Source organism: Scyliorhinus canicula, chromosome 1 (assembly GCF_902713615.1).
Source record: "Scyliorhinus canicula chromosome 1, sScyCan1.1, whole genome shotgun sequence".
Classification (NCBI taxonomy): Eukaryota; Metazoa; Chordata; class Chondrichthyes; order Carcharhiniformes; family Scyliorhinidae; genus Scyliorhinus; species Scyliorhinus canicula.
In genome coordinates, this window is record NC_052146.1 from 15,154,193 (window position 1) to 15,176,889 (window position 22,697).

The following is a 22,697-nucleotide window of genomic DNA, read 5'->3' on the forward strand; positions in this document are numbered from 1 at the left end:
TCTCGAGTACTCCCAGAGCTACTCCCCCTGGTGGTCAGGTAGTACAACTGCACTTACAATATCGGTACATATATACAATGGGAACAGAGTGACATTGGTAACTTATAATACCGTGTGAATCTCATTCACCACACTTCTGTCATCCGCAAACTTACTGATCCAACCCCCACATAGTCGGTTGACAAATAAAAGGGGAGCCAGCACAGATCCCTGTGGTACGCCACTGGACACTGGCTTCCATTCACTAAAGCAGCTGTCTGTCATCACCCTAAAGCTAAGTCAATTTTGAATCCACCTTATCAAATTACCCTGTATCCCATGTGAATTTGCCGTCTTTATAAGCCTCCCATGTGAGACCTTGTCAAATGCTTTAGAACATAGAACATAGAACAGTACAGCACAGAACAGGCCCTTCGGCCCTCAATGTTGTGCCGAGCCATGATCACCCTACTCAAACCCACGTATCCACCCTATACCCGTAACCCAACAACTCCCCCTTAACCTTACTTTTATTAGGACACTACGGGCAATTTAGCATGGCCAATCCACCTAACCCGCACATCTTTGCACTGTGGGAGGAAACCGGAGCACCCGGAGGAAACCCACGCACACAGGGGGAGGACGTGCAGACTCCACACAGACAGTGACCCAGCCGGGAATCGAACCTGGGACCCTGGAGCTGTGAAGCATTTATGCTAACCACCATGCTACCCTGCTGCCCCTGTTTGCTTTGCTGCAATTTTCCCAATTAATTCAAAATAAACAACACAGCATTTAAATTGCTGAGATTTATCAGTTCAAGCCCATTAGGGCAGCGCAGTAGCACAGCGGGTAGCACTGTTGCTTCACAGCTCCAGGGTCCCAGGTTAGATTCCCGGCTTGGGTCATTGTGTGGAGTCTGCACGTACTCCCTGTGTTTGCGTGGGTTTCCTCCGGGTGCTCCGGTTTCCTCTCACAAGTCCCGAAAGACGTGTTGGACAATCTGAATTATCCCTCTGTGTACCCGAATGTAGCGATCAGGGCCTTTTTCACAGTAACTTCATTGCAGTGTTAATGTAAGCCTAATTATGACCATAAAGATTATTATTATACATTGGCATGCGTTTTATGGTCAAAGTCAGAGTGATGGTCACCTGCTGCTGACCTTGAAGAAAGCTTCCCGCAAAGGGCTGGCAATCGGTTAGTGTGGTTTTCCCCTTTCCCAACATGAATCAGAATCCACAGGCAAGTCAATGGTTCTCCAGGCATCCAGCAGCAGTGACGCCACTGGGCAGGATAAGCAGTGAGAAATTTTCACAGGTAGCACGCCAGGAGGTAAAACGCACCGATTATCTTGCACGACTTACAACATTTTATAGAGAGCAAAATTAAGATTGGGACGCACATGGCAGAAGCTGAAATAACATAAACGAACTTGTTGAAAAATAGTTTTCTGACATCAAAAAAGTTGGAGTTTCTCTCATAATGGAAAAGGAATTGACATTGCTCACGGCGCCGAGGTCCCAGGTTGGATCCCGGCTCTGGGTCACTGTCCGTGTGGCGTTTTCACATTCTCCTCGTGTTTGCGTGGGTTTCGCCCCCCCCCCCCCCCCCACAACCCAAAGATGTGCAGGGTAGGTGGATTGGCCACGCTAAATTGACCTTAATTGGAAAAAATGAATTGAAATGAAATGAAAATGGCTTATTGTTACGAGTAGGCTTCAATGAAGTTACTGTGAAAAGCCCCTAGTCACCACATTCCGGCGCCTATCTGGGGAGGCTGATACGGGAATCGGGCCATGCTGCTGGCCTACTTGGTCTGCTTTAAAAGCCAGCGATTTAGCCCAGTGAGTTAAACAGAAACAGGGTACTCTAAAAAAATTTTTTTAAAGAAATTGAAATTGCACAAATATAAAATTAGTTTTCCAGGACCAGAGAGGCTGTTCAAGAGTAGTTACCACTTAGTACACTGCTATAAACTGAATTAAACCTCATTCGAAAGGCATAATGTTTTGTCCGGTTTGTAACAGGTATTACCTCCCGTGGGACCTCAATGGGGCTCCCTGCAAAGGAGCAGGGAATCACTGACAAAGGCAACTGGAACTCCGCGTTTGACTGCGCATGTGCAGACTCCAAGAGTTATTGTCGGTTTCAGTGACAGTGAACGCTGATGGTTCTATTACGGCTGAAAAATAATGGCCATTAGAGTTTGCATTTAAAGAAAAACAAACAGAAATCTAAGGCAGTTTAGCATTGTCCTAGTTACCTTCTCAGTACAGAAATCCACACACTTATCTATGGACATGTTCAGCAAGACGTTCCCTGCCGGCAAGGCCAGGGAGATATTATCGGGCCTTTTAAAGCATCCTCGGAACACAGCACTCCCATCTGTAATCAGAAATCAAAGGGGCAAATGAATGGTGAGTAATATGCGCCGCTCTCCGCCACACTGTGCTGCACTCTCAGTATTGAATACACATTATCCCTTTTGCATCGTGCGGTTTGACGGATGGCCCTTACCGCAGAAACAGCATAAGTCATCTGCAAAATTAAAGAATGCTGCCAAGAGTGTTGGCACACATGAAAGATGGATTTCTGCAGGAGACGTCAAAGAGCTGGGTGTCTTCCAGTGGGCCCTGTGCATGCTCCTCCTCCGCACTTCAGATTTAGACAAGTGATTACGATTAAAGCTGAAATCGCTTTATTTTTAAAAAGACACTTTATTCAACGTCAAGATGGCGCACAGGGCGAAAAGTCTTGACGTTCGCTCGGTTTTTTTTCCACGCATATGTTTTGTCCTTTTCTGTCATTTATATTATACTGGCAATGGTATTTGACAGCATGGGCAAGTTGCAGAGCGCCCCTTCTTAGCATTATTGATTCTTGACTGGTTACATTCTTATGAAGCACAGGCAAGTGAGGGAAAAAGCCAAGTGGAGGAATTATGGAGTGACAGTTTCAGCTGCACTCAAAATTTTTTAAATGTAGGTTGTTCTCGCAGACAGGCATTCGGCAAGTCAGCATTTTCAGTCAGCTCGAACTTTATAGGAGGCATCAGGGAACCTTTTACTGACGGATAGGCTTGGAGCTGGTGGGATGGGAGGAGGAGGGAGGGGGGGGAGCGCTGAGGAGATGATGGTGTGGAGCTGGGTAGGGTGGGGGTGTGGTGGGACAAAGGGCACAGTGATTTGTGGGGAAGCGCTCACATTACCTGGCCCACAAGAAGTGCTGGAAAGACACTTGCTTATTACCACCCTCTCCGAGGTCATGCAATACATGTGCCAGGCTTCCTGAGGCCTGGGAAACACAGCTGGCCGTGGTTCAAATCGCAAAGCTGATTAAATCCGAGGCCCGTGGCCTCATTGACACATTTAGACTAATAGCCCGCCTCTTGTCAGCGGGTTAGGTTGCCTAACCCCTTGTAAAGTCAATGAAGTCGGGAGGCCGGAGAGCTGGAACCTGAGTTCCGATGAGCTTGGAATGTTTTCCCACTTAACTTCCGCCAGCCTGCACCCAAGCTCATCCACCCACCCCAGTATAAAACTCACCCCCCCACCCCTCCAATTTCCCCACTGTAAAACAAAACATTAAATTCCTCACTTTTCATCCAGCTGTGGGAATGAGAAAGGAAATGCGCGCAACAAATCGCAATGCTCTTGTACTAATGATTCTTTAACAGTTCTCATGCAGTTAATGAGCCACTTAGCCCAGATAAATGACAAGAGGTTCCGTAACCCAGCTATGGATATTGCTACTGAATGGCATGTTCATAAAGCCTGTTATTCCCACATCCAGCAGTAAACACGGATGATGGATAAAGGGTAGGATCTGATCCTGCACTGTCAGCTCCACTGCCACCACTCATGGCCACATCTTGCATTTACACTGCACCTTAAATGTAGTCAAACGTCCCATAAAGCAGCAAGCCCGACAACCAGGGACTTACACAAGTACCCTGAAAGCAGCTGCAAAGTCTGCCCACACTCACTGCCAAAGCTTTGGCCACATGCCTGAGCCCAGACCTGCCCTTGCCCGATACCTCCATGTTTGCGAAAAGAAGAGTTTTTGGGGTTGGGGGGTGGGTGGGGTGGGGGGGGGTGGGGTCCTTCCTGGTTCAAACGGCTATTTTCCTGGAATTCCCACACATACCATGAAGCAAGTGTTTGGGAACACATGGCGTACCCGACATCACCTACAATAATACAGACCTGCCCCGTTGACACGCTCATTTCACCAATCCCCTGGGCAAAGATATTTCAGCCAGCAGTTGCTGAAAACCTGCACGAGGGTGATGGCGTATGTGGGGGCATAGATCGTTACGATGGTGCAGAGATTCCAGGAAATTCTGTGACTCAAGTCATGTGATCATTTCCCAGGGCTTCGCACAATTCTGCGGACACTTTTGCCCAAAACATTAATCAAAAATTACTGTAGCTCGCACCACAACCCTGCCCTCCCCCCCCCCCCCCCCCCCCCCCCACCTCCAGAGCACCATTAAAATCAATGTAGTGTGGCTGGATGTCCAGGGAGGGGAGTCACAGGGCAATAAGTCACGCTATTCCTGCGGTGGTCCCAATCGTGGGGGAAGTGCCCTACAGCCGCTACTGGCTTTTACATTGAGAATGGCGGCTGCTGCCATCTTTTACATGAAAATAAATTAGGTTGTGTCATGTCTTCCGGTCGGAAGTGGCAGAAGCAGGTCACACGCCTGGCACGTACACATGACATCAAGCGCCCTCTATGCACGTGCTTTTTGCATCAAATCACGGAGCAGAGTTGCTTCTATTTTCCAGCTGCTGGCAAGAAGTCTGTGAAGATGGATCATTTTCTTAAAAGCAAGAGACGGCCAAAGATTCCTGTAGGCAGTGTACCTACTGAATAGGATCTCACAGCTGAATCTGCTGGCGAGAGCTGCTAAGGAGAATCCAGGGCAGGACAGAGCAGTCTTAGCTCTGTACAGAGCTCCAGGGCCTACAGAGAAGAAACTTATCTCAGGACAAAGCAGTATAAAGGTGATTTCTTGAAGTATGGTTTTGTCAATTGTGCCAATGCAAATAAGCTGAGCCCATCAGCTGGATTCACCATCGGCGGGATCCTCCGTTTCATCAGCTGTGCAATCACGCCCGCAGATTTCCCAATGATGTGGGGGGTTCCCACAATGGGAAATTCCATTGGCCAACTGCCGGGACGCAGGATCCCGCTGCCGGTGGAGCGCACGGCACCAGTAAACAGATGCAGCAAGACAGAGAATTCCGCCCCGGGTGTGTTATATGCAGGGAGGTATTGACAAATGAGAGGAGAAGTTTCAGATTTCGCAAGAGAAGTGGCCTGTGAAAAATTCCTTTTGAGGTTCAGACCCCAGAGTCAGTTAATAACTTATAGCTGACTCCTAATGAAAAGACTACACTGCTGTAGCTAATACCACATTAAAAACATGCCAAAAGCTGATGAAGCTGTCAGCATTCTAGAGTAGCATCTCGCAGGAGTATCCAGTGCTGAATAAAACAAGCATTTTGTTGCTTTTACCCTTCACGATGACCTACATGTGCAAGGTTGGATTTTCCATTTGCATTAAGATGAAGACGGCACAAAGGAACTTGCTGAAGTCTGTACATGATATGCACATTCCCCTCTCATCCTTTGAACCTGATTTGAGTGAAATCGTGAGGATCAAGCAGGCCCGCTTTCGCATTATCGGTAAGCGGACATGTCCTGCGTCGCAAAAGTTGGCCAACTGGGAAAAGTGGGTCCCAGGAAAAAGTGTTTGAAAAACACTAATGTAGACAACTTAAATACCTTTGCCCCATTTGTAATGACCATTTTAAAATGTCTGCAATGTTTCTTTGACTGTCATAAAGCAGCTCAGAGTGCAAAATGATGTAGAAAACCTGAATATTATTGCACTGTGTGTGATGGTTACTTGGAGATGTTTGCAATGTTCTTTCAGGTATTTTACGAATAAAGTATATTTTTGCAAATAAAAACATTTCGCTAAGATCAAGCGTAGGTTCAAACATGAGATCAAGTTGGATGCCTTTTCATGTCAGTTTGAATCTGGTAGGTCTCTTTTGTGGGGATTCAATTTGAATTTGAATTAGTTTTTTTGCAGCAGACAGGGGAATGGATTAAAGGTTTGCTCCATCCACTCTGTGCATTGGCTTTGTAACTCTGAGAAAGGTATAGCACTGAAAATAAATAAATAAATAAATATTGACTAGGATTTCAGGGATAATGCCCCTGCTCATCTGCAGAATAATGCTGTGGGATCCTCCCGAGATGAGTAGATGGGGGCATCTTGTTCAAAGGACAGCACGTCAATCGGTGCAGCACTGCCTCAATGCAATCCCACTATATCAGACTGCATCTCCTGCTCAAGTCTCCAAACTAGGGCTGTGAACCCACAATCTGCTAACTCAAGAGGGAATAATGCTACCCACTGAGGCACAGCTAATTGAGTAAGTGTTTGGGAGAGACAGGCATGTTCTGATTCCTTCCTCCCCCTGACAGGTATGTTCATATTTATAGACCTCATTGGCCAGGCTGAAAGAGATAAAGCCTGTCAGTTGTACGAGCTCAGGCATTCTAAATAGTTAATAGGCACTCCCTTTCAGAGAGAATTGGTCGGGAAGCAAATAGAAAAAAAATGCCGTACCTCCCCTATAGGAGGGACTCTTCTGAGTTTGGGAAATGTGGAGGAGTTTCACTCTGAATCCAAAGGTGCAATATCTAACCTGAACCTGGTTATGTTTGATGCCGACACTGGGAGCATTTGGGTGGGTGGGGGTGGATGGATGGGGAGGGGGGGGGGGGGTGGAATTTAGGGTAATATTATTTGGATCTTGCACAATAATGCTCAGTAGCACAGAGGTTAGCACTGTTGCTTCACAGTGCCAGGGACCGGGTTCGATTTCCAGCATGGGTCACTGTCTGTGTGGAGCCTGCACGTTCTCCCTGTGTCTGCGTGGGTTTCCTCCGGGTGCTCCGGTTTCCTCCCACAAGTCCCGAAAGATGTGCTTGTGAGGTGATTTGGAGGTTCTGAATTCTCCCTCAGTGTACCTGAATAGGCGCCGGAGTGTGGCGACTCGGGGCTTTTCACAGTAACTTCATTGCAGTGTTAATGTAAGCCTACTTGTGACACTAATAAAGATTATTATTACTAAGCTAAAACAGGCGACAGTGAATTGCCAGCCTGCTCAACATCTCTCCCAATTCCAATTTTACAGTGGGAATGAAAATAGATGATTCTATGAAGAAAGGTTTAGAGGGATGTAGGCCAAATGCAGGAAAATGGGGTTAGCTCAGATGAGCTTTTTAGTTGGCATGGAGCAGTTTGGGCCACAGGGCGTGTCTCTGTGCTGCAGATTCTCTGATTCTATGTATAATCAGCTCCATCTCGAAGATCCAATGCAGGATGGTCACCAAAAAGGCTACTTGGAAACGCGGCTTCCTGTCACGAAGAAATTAAATACAATTTGCATTGGAGGAGTGGTGTCCTTGATTTGACATGTGAAACTATCGGCATCAAAAACAAAGTATTTTTCACTATCTCGAGTCTTCAGCAGCTGTTTCCCGAACATTATTGAAATGTTTTCCCTATTCCTGTGAGCCATTCTATAATAATATTCTGTAAATTAATTGAAGGAGCTGATCATGTCATTCTGGTGACTGAGTGAATAAATGCTAATGTGCGCCTCAGAGGAGAAGCAAATTACTGAAAATGATGCATTAAATAACAATCATTACAATCTACTTTAACTAAGGTATTCAAAATTAAATTACATTCCAGTTAGACAGTGTCATGCAAACAAATTAACATGTGCAATACTTTATACTAAGATTCATATGAGGCCAGCGTTGGTTGATTAAATTCGTGAAGATGTGGGGTGGCTCGGGTGGCACAGCGCTTGGTTGGATTTGCTTTCAATTTATTCCGTGTACTCTGCCTGTGGGTCACACTCGTGCCTCAGAATCTGTATGGTACGGTTCTCACTCTTTGGGCGCATCATTTTGCCTGACACTCGAGGGAAGTGTCGCATTGTTGGAGGTGCTTCCTTTTGGATATATTGTCAAAACTCTCTCAGCTGGATTCAAGAGGTCTTGTGGGATTACTCTGACGGAAAGCTGGAGAGCTCCCCCTTGGTGTCCCAGGCCAATATTCACCCCTCAACCAACCTTGCTGTGCACAAATTGGCTGCCACGCTACAGCAATGAAATGAAATGATAATCGCTTATTGTCCCAAGTAGGCTTCAAATGAAGTTACTGTGAAAAGCCCCTAGTCGTCACGTTCCGGCGCCTGTCCGGGGAGGCTGGTACGGGAATTGAACCGTGCTGCTGGCCTGCCTTGGTCTGCTATCAAAGCCCGCAATTTAGCCCTGTGCTAACTTCAGGGAGCAGTTCTTCGACTATAATGTGTTCTGCAACATCCTGAGCTGGTGAAAGGTGCTCTTCAGATATACACTATAGATATATACCTTCTTTTGGTTGGCCACCTTCGTTATTATATTATAATCTTTATTATTGTCATAAGTAGGCTTACATTAACACTACAATGACGTTACTGGGAAAATCCCCTCTCGCCACATTCTGGCGCATGTTCGGGTACACAGAGGAAGAATTCACAATGTCCAATTCACCCTAACAAGCACGTCTTTCGGGACTTGTGAGAGGAAACCGGAGCGCCCGAAGGAAATCCACGTAGACACGGGGATAATGTGCAGACACCGCACGGGCAGTGACCCGCGCTAGGAATCAAGCCTGGGATCATGGTGCTGTGAAGCAATAGTGCTAACCAGTGTGCTACCATTACGCCTGATGCCTTCCTTCAGTTTGTGGCTATGAGCTGGGCTCTGGAGACCTTCAATCGATATTAGTTCCTTCAGCCTCATCTTCTTCTACGATCTACAGATTCTTCTGAGTTCAGTGTGGCAGCAGCCACTCTCTGTTTCTTGATTCACTCCCATTCTCTCCCTTTTTTTAAACATCGGTCCTATTCCACACAGGCGACGGTCACTCATTTCTGAATTTACAATGGAGCAATATTCTGGCAAGAGGGGGATTCTGTAATTCCCATCCTTCATATCTCCTCATTAATTTCAGCTGACTGAGGGGCTAATTCCTCTGAAGGACATTGTTCAGTGTCCGCACTGCAGGCTGGAAATCTCAGTCAGTGAAAGGATCATAACCAGGGGCTGGTTTAGCACAGTGGGCTAAACAGCTGGCTTGTAATGCAAGCTTGTGACAATAAGCTATTATTATTACAATTGGGAAGGCAGATTGAAAAATTAGCGACAAATAGACAAGAATGCCCGTTTCCATTTTCCGGTGATGGATCCTAATTTTCAATCTACCCTCCATTAGGTGAGGGCCTTAGCAGGGAGCGTTACCTCACAAAATATACGCCTCTTAACTTTTTGGCTGTCGAGGTACACTAGCCTACTGGCTATGATACTGGGGCAGCAATCCAGAGACCTCGGCCAAGGGTCTTGATGTGAGAGTTCAAATCCCTTAGGTGGGGTTCTCTGGTCCCCCAGATGCGTGTTTCTCGGCTGCACGCCATTCGCTCACAGCGGGATTCTCTACCCCCGCCATTTATCAATTGGATTTCCCATTGAGGCCACCCCACGTTGCCAGGTAACCCACGGGCAGGAGTGTGCTGCCGCCGGGAACATAGAATCTCAATGGCCGGAGCATTCCGGCTTTTACTTCAACAAGGGTATTTAAAACATTTTCTTTATTCGTTCATGGGGTGTGGGCATTGCAGGCAAGGCCAGCATTTATTGGCCATCCCTTATTGCCCTTAAGGGGCAGTTAAGAGTCAACCAGATTTAATGGGTCTGGAGTCACATGTAGGCCAGACCAGGTAAGGACAGCAGATTTCCTTCCTTAAAAGGATGTTAGTAAACCAGATGGGTTTTTAAGACAATCGGCAATGGTTTCATGGTCTTCATTTCAATTCCAGATATTTTTGATTGAGTTCAAATTTCACCATCTGCAGTGGCGGGATTTGAACCTCGGTCTCCAGAGCATTACTCTGGGTCTCTGGTTTACTAGTCCAGTGACAATATCACTACCCCACCCCCTTCCCAGTTAATTAAACAAATATGCCACCTGGGGGATGGAATTTGCTGTGATTGGCTCTTTAAAAACTTTTGAAATAATCTTCATTTTCACAAGCAGGCTTACATTAACACTGCAATGACGTTACTGTGAAAAGCCCCTAGTCACCACATTCCGGCGTCTGTTCGGGTACACAGGGAGAATTCAGAATACCCAAATTACCTAACTGGATGTCCTTTGGGACGTGTGGGAGGAAACCGGAGCACCCGGAGGAAACCCACGCAGACACAGGGAGAACGTGCAGACTCTGCACAGACAGTGACCCAAGCCGGGAATTGAACCTGGGACCCTAGCGCTGTGAAGCAAGAATGCTAACCACTGTGCCACCGTGCTGCCCTCTCACCTGCCCTCTGAAGTGGGTGAGCAAGGCACTCAGTTGCATTCAGGAATTTGCCATCCTCTCAAAGGCCAAATGGGCAATAATTGCAGGCCTGGCTGGGATATCCCATGAATGAATCATTAAAGAGTACAGAGATATACAATAGCTCGGCAAACTAGCTTAAAAGTTATCAATGAGCAAGATCAAGAAGGACTAACACAAAGTGTATGATTACCTATGAAAGTGAGGATACTTTCACCTTGAAAAATCAATAGTAAGATTCTGCTGACACTGTGAAACACTTAAAGAGTGCTGCATCATCAGAGTGCATGTTATCCTTTTGATAAAGCAAGGCTTAACCTGGAACATATTAAAGATCCCAATGGCAGCATTTAAGTAAGAATGAATAATTTTCTGGGATTTGAAAGAATGAGAGGTGATTTCTTTGAAATGTATGAAGTTTTTTTTTAAGGGAGGATTTGACTGGGTAGGTTTCTGAAAAAATGTTTTTCTCGGCTGAAAAGACTCGAACTAGAGGTGATGCTCCAAGAATATGAATATTGAGGACTGATCTGAACAGAAATTTCTTCGCTCAAAGGGCTGCGAATCTTTGGAATTCTCAACCCCAGAGGGATCAATCATTCGATATATCCATGACTGAGATGAATAGATTTTGGGGCAAAGGGATTTGGCAGCAGAGCAGGGAAGTGGATGTGATATAATTCAGTATTTTATTGATTGGTGGAGCACGCTTGGGGGACCATATTGCCTACTCCTCCTCTGACCGATGTTCTCCCAGTTCAATCCAACCCACTAAATACACCAGCCATTGAATTTCAACAAAAAAAAAATCACTAGCGAAAGCATTTGGAAGTACTTCTAAGAGATTGGTTAAGAGACTACATTGATGTAAGACTTTTATTTAAGTATATCCACCAAAAAGTTAACTTTCAAACATAGAAACATAGAAAATAGGTGCAGGATTAGGCCATTCGGCCCTTCGAGCCTGCTCCACCATTCAATATGATCATGGCTGATCATGCCAATTCAGTAGCCAACTCCCGCTTTCTCTCCATAACCCCTTGATCCCTTTAGCCATAAGGGCCACATCCAGCTCCCTCTTGAATTTATCAAACGAACTGGCCCCAACAGCTTTCTGTGGTAGAGAATTCCGCAAGTTCACAACTCTCTGAGAGAAGACGTTCTTCCTCGTCTCAGTCTTGAATGGCTTACCCTTTATTCTTAGGCTGTGACCCCTAGTTCTGGACGTCCCCGACCTTCGGGAACATTCTTTCCGCTTCTAGCCTGTCCAATCCCTTTAGGATTTATAAGTTTCTATGAGATCCGCTCTCATTCTTCTCAATTACAGTGAGTACAAGCCAAGTTGATCCAGTCTTTCTTCATATGTCAGTCCTGCCATCCCGGGAATTAGCCTAGTGAACCTCTGCTGGACACCCTCAATAGAAAGAATGTCCTTCCTCAAACTAGGAGACCAAAACTGCACACAAGGTGTGACCTCACCAAGGCCTGGTTTAACTGCAGCAAGACATCCCTACACCTTTCCTCAAATCTTCTTGCTATGAAGGCCAGGGCGCCATTAGCTTTCCTCACCGCCTGTTGTACCTGCATGCCAACCTTCAGCGACTGTTCCACTATGACACCCAGGTCTCTTCCCCTTTTCCTCAACTGCCACCATTCAGATAATAATCTGCCTTCTTGTTTTTGCCTCCCAAGTGGATAACCTCACAGTTACCCACATTATATTGCATTTGCCAAGTATTTGCCCACTCAGCCAGCCTGTCCAAGTCACCCTGCAGCCTCTTTGCATCCTCCTCAAAGCGCACATTGCCACCCAGCTTAGTGTCATCTGCAAATCTGGAGATATTGCATTCAATTCTTCATCCAAAGCAATAATGGATATTGTGAACAGCTGGGGTCTCGTTTGATGTACCCCACTAGTCACTGCCTACCACTCTGAAAAGGACCCATTTATTCCCACTCTCTGCTTCCTGTCTGCCAACCAGTTCTCCATCCACATCAATCCATTACCTCCAATACCATAAGCTTCAATTTTGCTCACTAATCTCTTGTGTAGAACCTTGTCAAAAGGCTTTTGAAAGTCCAGATACACAAAATTCACTGGTTCACCCTTGTCCACTCTACTGGTCACATCCTTAAAAAACTCCAGAAGACTTGTCAAGCATGATTTCCCTTTAGCGAATCCAGTTATTTCAACCTTAATAATTGACTCCAGCATTTTCCCCACCACCGATGTCAGGATAACCAGTCTGTATTTCCCCGTTTTCTCTCTCCCTCCTTTTTAGCTGCCCTCCAATCCATTGGAACTCTTCCAGCATCTATAGAATGCTGCAAGAAATATTTATATTGCTTCCTTGATGACTACCGGACATCTCAATTTTTTTTTATGGCCAATAAAAACTGTTTAATGTAGGAAATATGGCAACCAATTTACACACAGCAAACTCCTACAAACAAGAATATGATAACAACGAGGTCATCTGTTTTGTAACATCATATGAGAAAAGGTTAGGCTTGTATCCATTAGAGTGTAGAAGAGTAAGAGGCAACTTGATCGAAACCTGTAAGATCTTAAGGGGCATTGACAGGTGGATGTGGAGAGGATGTTTCCTTTTGGCAGAGAATCTAGAACTAGGCACCACTGTTTAAAAATAAGGTAGAGATGAGGAGACTTCTTTCCTGTCGGAAGGTTAAGTGTCTCTGGAAGGCTCTTTCTCAATAGGCAGTGGGAGCAGAGTCTTTGAATAGTTTTCTATTTTGCTCGATAAATTCTTGATCAACCAGGGGTTAAAGGTTATCGGGGGTCAAAGGAAACGATCTTATTGAATTGTGGAGCAGGCTCGAGGGGCCGAGTGGCCTACTCCTGCTCCTAATGAATGAAATGAAAATCACTTATTGTCACGAGTAGGCTTCAATGAAGTTACTGTGAAAAGCCCCTAGTCGCCACATTCCGGCGCCTGTTCGATGAGGCTGGTACGGGAATTGAACCATGCTGCTGGCCTGCCTTGGTCTGCTTTAAAAGCCAGCGATTTAGCCCTGTGTGCTAAACTAGCCCCTAATCAGTACAATTGAGGGAATAATATTAGCAAGGACACCAGGGATAACTCTCAGCTCTGCAAAATGGTGCTTTGGTATATTCTACATCACCCAAGCAGGAAACTGTGGCCTTGTTTTTTTTTTCATGTAAATTTAGTGTACCCAATTCATTTTTTCCAATTAAGGGGCAATTTAGCGTTGTCATAATATACACACAAGTATATGTTAGTGCACAGAGAGGCATTGATTGACACACAGGATGACAAATGAACACAAAGAACACAGCAGCCAATCACCAGACAGGACACTGCCACTATAAAACCAGAGGGCACTAGTTTTCCCGCTCTCTGGGGATCCAGCCTCTGAGACAGTCAGAGCCCGTGAGCAACAACTAGAATATCCACCTTGTGGTAGTAAGATAGTCTGGTCAGGTTAGCCTCAGTTCTCCAGTCAACTCAGCATAGTGTCAACCCACAGTTAAAATATGTTTAATAGTGAGTTCAATAAAATAGAGTTGCACTTCTTCAAGATTTGGATGCCTTTCTCTCTCACTGCAATAGCAAACGCAGTCCTCGCAGACCCAGCATACCCAACACATCAGGTATATTTTACATCACCCAAGCAGGGAACTGCAGCCTTGTTTTTTTTAAATATAAATTTAGAGTACCCAATTAATTTTTTCCAATTAAGGGGCAATTTAGCACGGCCAATCCACCTACCCTGCACGTCTTTGGATTGTGGGGGCGAAAACCATGCAAACACGGGGAGAATGTGCAAACTCCACACAGACAGCGACCCAGAGCCGGGATCGAACCTGGGACCTCGGCGCCTTGAGGCTGCAGGGCTAACCCACTGCGCCACCGTGCTACCCTGTGGCCTTGGTTTACCAGCGTCACCTGCAGTGCATTACTCCCTCCATATTACAGTGGGTTGTCAGCCTTAATATTTATATTCATGTTCCGAAGTGGTGTTTGAAGCCAAAACCTCAGGGACAAGAGTGTGGCCAACAGAACCACAGCTGACGCACAGCAATTGACAAACAAGCAGAGTGACGGATTAATTAAAGTTGAATGGTCTCAATTCTCTTGCACAAACTCAGATTGGGCATGGAGTTCTTTCAACTCTGATAGTTTCCAGGATTAAGGTACCCAATACTTAAGGAAAATGGCAAGTTAATTAGTCTGGAGTCAATTGCACCATGTGAAAGATGCAATTAAACCAGCTTTAATTAGGCTTCTGTTCGAATCATCAAAGACAAGAAGTGCGCAGGGCAATAAATGCATTGTTAATTTATCAACAATTCTAATTACAGGAAAGTCACTAATGTGACCTATAAACAACTCCAGAGAAATTACTGTTGAAACCACTTTCTGACTGTGGGATAATTCTGGTGGGAAGTCGAGATACAAGGGATTGCTGATATTTGATGAGTTGTTCCCATATTAGAATGGCATTTCAATGAACAAAGATGATTGATGTCAAAGAGGAATTTAATACAAAACTCATCCAATGTTCCATTCCTCATATGAGCTCCCTTCAGTAATTCTATCCATGCAGCACAAACAAGCTATTAGCAGTGATTATTTTGTATTCGTCTGGTAGGTATTCGGAGCTTCTAGAGGGATTGTTAGCAGCCTATTGTCGCCACACCAACAACACCGACTTGCATTTATATAGTGCTGTTAACATCGTAAAAATGTTTCATGGTGCTTTGCAAGTATTGTCATGAATCCCCCTGGAGGCAGCAGTAGACAGTATTCAAAGGTGTCAAATGGTGTGTCTCTCTCCTGGTAACGAGTTTAGAATGACAGTTCAGACAGTCATCAAATGTGAAAAGCTAATGGAAGAGAAACAGATTATAGATGATTGGGAAAGTCCCCGAGATATACATATGTTGATGTGTAGTCAAGGAAGCTGTTTGGGGCAGACAGCCGAAGTCACAGAAGGCATAATCAAAGAGCAACAAAGGTATAATTGACCAGATCCTGAGAAGGAAGGGTACCATCTAGAAGTTTCAGAAAGTGGAGAGGCCAGTTTCCAACCGCCACGCCTGAAGGCGAAATTTACAGCAAACAAACTTGTAAGTCTTAGAGCCAAGGCAGTGCAGAAAATCTTCGCAACAACAGTTCACAGAATCGCAGAATAACTACAGTGCAGAAGAGGCCCTTCGGCCCATCGAGTCTGCACCGACGCATGAAAGACCTGCCCACCTAATCCCACTTGCCTGCACTTGGCCTGTATCCTTGAATGTTATGGGGTGCTAAGTGCTCATCCAGGTACTTTTTAAAGGCTGTGAGGCAACCCGCCTCTACCACCCTCCCAGGCAGTGCGTTCCAGACTGTCCCAGCCTCTGGGTAAAAAGGTTTTCCTCAAGTACCCCCATAAACCTCCATTTGCCACTTTGAACTTGTAACTGACCCTTCAACTAAGGGGAACAGCTGCTCCCTATCCGCCCTGTCCATGCCCCTCATAATCTTGTACACCGCAATCAGATCACCCCTCTTCGCTGGACCAGGTACAAACAATTTCCAGATTTGAGTATTGTGTGGTAACTATGGCTGGTAATTCAATTTGTGTGCGAGTAGAGTGTAGGAGCGTTGCCAAGGACTAAGTATTGAACTGGCTTTTACGTGGGGTTCCTCCCTCTTAGTTACAGCTCAGCTGAACACACAGACCTGCAGACACATCAACTCTGATTAAGACGGTTTTATTTCTCCAAGCTTGGTCCACGTACGTGGGAGAGTGATTTGGATAAATGCCAAAACTGCTCTGCTTTACACTGGTGCAGACACCCCAATTATACAGTTTTCCAAAAATCAATAGTCCATCCCGTTTGGACTTGATCCAATCCTTGGAGCTGTCACTTTGATAGTAACCAGTCAAATTTACCTTAAGCAACATGATGGCTGTGATCAACTCATGATTTAACCCCGTCATGCCATCTGTTGTTTACCAGGGTACTGTGTCCATTATAAAGTTGTTTTACGTATCACAGCCAGTTCCTGCCCACCTCATTGTTGATCTAGGGGCAGGATGCTAAAGTTGGTTCCTCTTTACTATGGAGTGTAGCACGGTAGCATGGTGGTTAGCATAAATGCTTCACAGCTCCAGGGTCCCAGGTTCGGTTCCCGGCTGGGTCACTGTCTGTGCGGAGTCTGCACGTCCTCCCCGTGTGTGCGTGGGTTTCCTCCGGGTGCTCCGGTTTCCTCCCACAGTCCAAAGATGTGCGGGTTAGGTGGATTGGCCATGCTAAATTGCTCGTAGTGTTCTAAAAAGTAAGGTTAAGGGGGGGGGCGTTGTTGGGTTACGGGTATAGGGTGGATATGTGGGTTTGAGTAGGGTGATCATTGCTCGGCACAACAGCCGAAGGGCCTGTTCTGTGCTGTACTGTTCTATGAGTGTCTGAGACAGGATGTTGGGGACACTGATAAGAACTGTTTACTGAGCTGACCGCGTTATTGCTGACCACACTATTTGTCTAAACCTGTTTGTCTCAAAAACATGGGCAAGTTAGCCAACTTAAATCCCATCATGCATTGTGGCCACGTGCTTTATGCAAGAATTTGAATGCTTATGACTGCTATGTCCTAAAAATACAGTTTTCATGGTTAAAAATGATTACTGGGTATACGTTTTGTGATTAATCTCAATCCTCAATAAACTAATTTATGTAGAGCTAGTCTAGTGTTATCCTAGCTATCCGGTTTTAAGGGGGTCCCACCTCAGCACCCCCTCCCCCTTTATAGAGCAGTCTAGTTTGTGTGTTTTTGTCTTCTCTTTACTTCGATAAATAATCTTTAATGATTGTTACTGGGCTGTTTATTCTCACTGGGGTTTTGCTTGTCTCCCCACACCAAAACAATATAAAACTATACACCCCCACAAATCGCAGGTAAAATAAGCATGCTCAGTGACAGAAAATTGGGAGCCTTGTGCCCGAGATCTTAAAAAGGCTTAATTCCTTGCGTGTAGGGAATTTATGACTTTTGAACGTAACGGGAGTGAGAAACAAGTGGAACCAAGTAAGGATGTGTTATCTTCAGCATGAAGGCTGCAGAAAACGCCTCTTGATCTAACCCAATCTTATCTGGATGTAAACAAAGTATGCGTGCAAAGTTTGCAAAGTGTGCCGGAAGCCAAATTGATGGAATTGGCAGGTAAATTGGAAGTAGCCTTATCTGCAGGAACTACGAAGGCTGAGGTAAACAGTTGGCTTGTAATGCAGCTGCGCGGGTTCAATTCCCGTCCCGGCCTCCCCGAACAGGCGCCGGAATGTGGCGACTAGGGGCTTTTCACTTCACTGAGGCCTACTCGTGACGACAAGCGATTTATTATTATTAATTGAAAGCCTAGCAACACATTTAAATGTATCTGAGGGGTCAGCCACACCCAACATTTCGAGACTTGAGGATTTTGAATTAGTGAAGCTTCAATTACAAGGAGACGTAGAAATTAAGAAGTTAGAGATGCAGGAAAAAGAGAGGGAGGGAGCGTTTCGACGGGAACGGAGAGCTTAAAAGGGAAACGGGGAAAGCCACATGGGAGCAAAGAGAGAAAGAGAGACTTCCACCTTCACACACAGAGAGCAGCAAATGAAAGGTTAGAGCAGATGGCGGAGGAAGAGGGTTCTGGAAGCGAACCGAGAGGGGAGATGTTCAAATACATAAAAGCTCTACCAAAATTCAATGAAAGAGATGCCAAAACATTTTGGGGGGCTTTTGAGAAAATAGCTAAACAGATAATTCCGCACTGTCTGTGCGGAGTCTGCACGTCCTCCCCGTGTGTGCGTGGGTTTCCTCCGGGTGCTCCAGTTTCCTCCCACAGTCCAAAGATGTGCGGGTTAGGTGGATTGGCTATACTAAATTGCCCGTAGTGTCCTAAAAAGTAAGGTTAAGGGGGGGGGGGGGTTGTTGTGTTACGGGTATAGGGTGGATACGTGGGTTTGAGTAGGGTGATCATTGCTCGGCACAACATCGAGGGCCGAAGGGCCTGTTCTATGCTGTACTGTTCTATGTTCTATGAGATCGCCGCAGGATTGCTGGACCCTACTCTTATAGGCCAAAGTTGAGGGTGGGGCGAGTGATGTCCATCAGAGGAAAGGTCTTGAGACCAAGAGACAGTGTGGAAAGATATATTGGGGGCATTTGAGGTTGTACCAAGCTGTAAGAAAACAGATTGAACAGATTTACCTTGAATTTGAAAGTTATTTTGATAGGTGTGTAAGGCCTTGAAAATAGGAGAAACCTATGAAGTCCTTTGCGAGATAATTCTATTGGAGGAATTTGAAGGGTCATTGCCTACCATGAGTAGAAGTCATGTTGAGGAACAGAACGTGAGAATGGCCAGACAAAGCGCAGAGCTTGCGGACGACTATTGGCTGGTTCATAGACCAAAGCCCTGCTTTAGCCCCAATATTAAATCAGAGAAAGTTAGAACTTGGGAAGGCGCAAAAGAAGAGAACCGATGTTCGCGACAGTGTGCTACCGGGCCGTAGGCTTTAAGAGGTGCCTTAAAGGAGGGGAGAGAAGTCAAGAATGGGGGGGGGGGGGGGGGGGGGGGGGGAAGAGTTCAGGGAGGAAATTTGAAGCTTCGGACCTCAATAGCTGAGGGCACGACCGCCAATGGTAGGGTGATGACAAGAGGCCAAAGTTGAGAAGCAGAGGGATCTCAGTAAAATGTGGGGCTGGAGGAAATTACAGGGATGGGGAGGAGCGAGACCATGGAGGAACTTACAAACAAGGAAGAGAATGTTAAAAGCGAGGCCTTGTTGGACTGGGAGTCAGAGAGCAGAGGAGTGCGAGTGGAATTGGACTTGGTGCGAGTTACAATCGGGGCAGATAATGCTGGCAAGGTGTTGAGGGGTGATCACAATTGATGTTGCCACAGGACGCATAGGCAGAGGAGCTCCAGGAAAGCTCAATGTTTAACAAGGATGGAAATAACGAATGTTCAAACAATCCTTCTCCCAAATGCCTATGCATTGATGATCATGCGCAAATACATTATTTTCTGCCTTTTAAAAGAACATCCAACTTGGCAGACGATGGATCATTTTTGATGCAATAGAGCAGAGGCAGTGACTTCGCTGATGAGGAAAGAACACCGTCGTTTACGGATTTTCAGACACCTCAATCCTACTGCATGAAACTCTTTTCCGAAACCCAATTGGCTCTCTTCAACTCTCTCTCTCCACCTTGAGGTACTGATGGACGTACAGGCTACTCCGTTCAGTGGAAGATAGGTTCATATCTGGTCAGACAACAACCAGTTTTTATGTCACTGGGCAATTCTGGATTAGCTCGCAGGCTGCTCAAAAGGTTTCAGCCCCCTTCTGATGAAGGAGACCCCAGCTTGACTTTTCAGATGGAATTACTAAATAGATTCAAGCCTGGAACCAGGAATTGGAGGACTCTCTGGTGTATTAAATATGTTCAGCAAAGGGAATTCCCCGCAATATCTTGCATTGTCACACTGGTTCATCATACTTTGTGCAAAAACTGCACAGTGCTGTTATAATTGATTATTGGCTTACATCCCTCGAAGGAAGCTAAGATCAGTGAGCAGGCAAAGCAACCCATGTAATCAATGAACTGAGAAACAGGCTCCTGATCTAAAAACGTTCAGGGGAAAAGATTATCAGTGGCTGGCTTCCTGCTATAAATCAAGAGGGTTTCAGAAGGAATCATTCCAAATGGCTTTGAACATCTGGATATTACAATTCCAGAGTTTGGGTGCAATGGATCACCAGGGTGCAGTGTATGGAGGGAAATTAGGGGAGAGAGAGTCACAAGCCCAGAATGGAGCACGTGATCTTTGATTCCTTCACTTGGACAGAATATTGGCCAGGTTTTATTCCATATGCAGGTGGATTGGCCATGCTAAAATGACCCCCTAGTGTCCAGGGATGAGCAGGTTAGTTGGATTATGGGACAGGTGAGTGGGCCCAGATAGGATCAGAGATGCAGTGCAGACTCAATCGGCTGACTGACCTCCTTCTGCATTGTCATAGCATCATAGAATCATACAATTTACAGTGCAGAAGGAGGCCATTTGGCCCATGGAGTCTGCACCAGCCCTTGGACAGAGCGCCCTACCCAAACCCACACCTCCACCCTATCCCAGTAACCCCACCCAAACCTTTTGGACACTAAGGGCAATTTAGAATGGCCAATCCACCTAACCTGCACATCTTTGGACTGTAGGAGGAAACCGGAGCAGCCGGAGGAAACCCACGCAGATACAAGGAGAAAGTGCAGACTCCGCACAGACAGTGACCCAAGCGGGGAACCGAACCTGGGACCCTGGAGCTGTGAAGCAATTGTGTTATCCACTGTGCTGCCGTGCCGCCTCTGTAGGGATTCTATGGATCCTGCCCACCTGATTCCCCTCTATATGAATCATAAAGCAATGCTTTACACTCAGAGGTCACAAGAGGACCATCTGCCCCATGTTGGTATGACACTAAATCAGTTTCAGAATCCAGAGCTGTACATTCAGCTGTTTTAGTTACGTAGATAGATTTGAAACATTGGCACTATTTTCTCTCATGAATGTTATACAAAGAACAAAGAACAATGAAGGACAGGAACAGGCCCTTCGGCCCTCCAAGCCCCTACCGGTCATGATACTAACCGTGGCCAAAACCCTCAGCACTTCCTTGTGCCATATCCCTCTATCCCCAACCTATCCATGGATTTCTCAAGATGCCTTTTGAACGGCGTTAATGTATCTGCTTCCACAACCTCCCCTGGCAACGCGTTCCAGGCACTCACCACCCTCTGGGTAAAACACCTGCCTCGCACATCCCCTCTAAATTTTGACCCACCGACCTTAAACCTTTGCCCCCTAGTGACTGACCCCTCCACCCTGGGAAAGAGTGCCTGCCCATCCACTCTATCCATGCCCCTCATAATCTTGTAGACCTCGATAAGGTCATCCCTCAACCTCCGTCGTTCTGACGAAAACAATCAGAGTCTATTCAGCTTCACCACATAGCTAACACCCTCCAGACCAGGCAGCATCCTGGTAAACCTCCTTTGCACCCTCTCCAAAGCCTCCACATCCTTCTGGTAGTGTGGCACCCAGAATTGTGCGCAATATTCCAAGTATGGCCTTACCAAAGTTCTATAGAATTTTATTTAAGTAATACATTCCTGCTGGGGGAATGTCACATGATCTATGGCGATGTCAGCAGAGTGTTTGCGCAGGCTTTTATTCTCGATCTTTGTTCTGTGTGAGCATATCTCCTGAATAAATCTTGCATCGTATTTGGAAGAAACCCAAGCGTGTGGCACCTCCGTACCCTTCCTCTTTGCGGCACATTGAGAAAAGAACAAAAGCAAAAACTGGCGACGAGGATTGAGGCAGTAGGTTAAGCACAAAAAGTGCCGGCGAGAAAAGTGAAAATGGCGACGAGGGCAAAAGCGTAAATTCTCAAGTTCGCATCCAAATGTCGATCCAAGGAAAATCTGCTGACGCAGGAAGGTTTGTAAAACAAAACAAAGCACAATAGATAGTTTTTTGAAGAATAAAGGGATTAAGGGTTATGGTGTTTGGGCCGGAAAGTGGAGCTGAGTCCACAAAAGATCAGCCATGATCTAATTGAATGGCGGAGCTGGCTCGAGGGGCCAGATGGCCTACTCCTGCTCCTAGTTCTGGAGTGTGGTGGAGGGAGTGTTATACAGATGGGGTTAATTAAAGAGGGATGGAGGAAGGCTTGTGTGAATCATAAATACGGGCAAGGGTTAGACCAAATGGCGATAGGCGGTTTCTGTGCTGTAAATACTGTGCAAACTGGAGATGTATCAAACCATGAGCATGAAATGTGAGGACGTAAACCACATGTCGCTTTAATTACTTTCACAAACAGGTTCTAAAGATCCTTTGGCTTCATTTATCAAGCACTGGGCCTAATAATGGATAGAAAATGGATAATACATCACATTTTAGCATTTTTATTCATCACTGACTGCGCAGAGATGGAAAATAGGAGAGATATCATTAGTTGTTAATGGCCTTTTTACTTAAGTATAAGGATCACGGAATGTGTAATTAGGGACTGCACATCTGAATCATTATTGCCAGCATCTTACGAACAGACAAACAATGATCGACAGGCAAAGACCCTCTAGTCCATCCAGTTTGTCCCACACAATTGTGCGGCCTTGTGTACCACCATATAGTCAGTCTCCATCCCGCCCGATACCA

The 22,697-nt window shown here is 45.8% G+C and overlaps 1 protein-coding gene across 1 annotated transcript in view; it reads right to left on the reverse strand.

The window, feature by feature from the left end:
- Window positions 1-22,697, reverse strand: part of wscd2 (WSC domain containing 2) — a 303,719-nt gene that overhangs the window by 92,915 nt on the left and 188,107 nt on the right. The window contains exon 4 of the mRNA XM_038812178.1: window positions 2,246-2,367. Within this exon, the coding sequence (XP_038668106.1) occupies window positions 2,246-2,367 (122 nt within the window). The remainder of the gene's footprint in view (window positions 1-2,245; window positions 2,368-22,697) is intronic.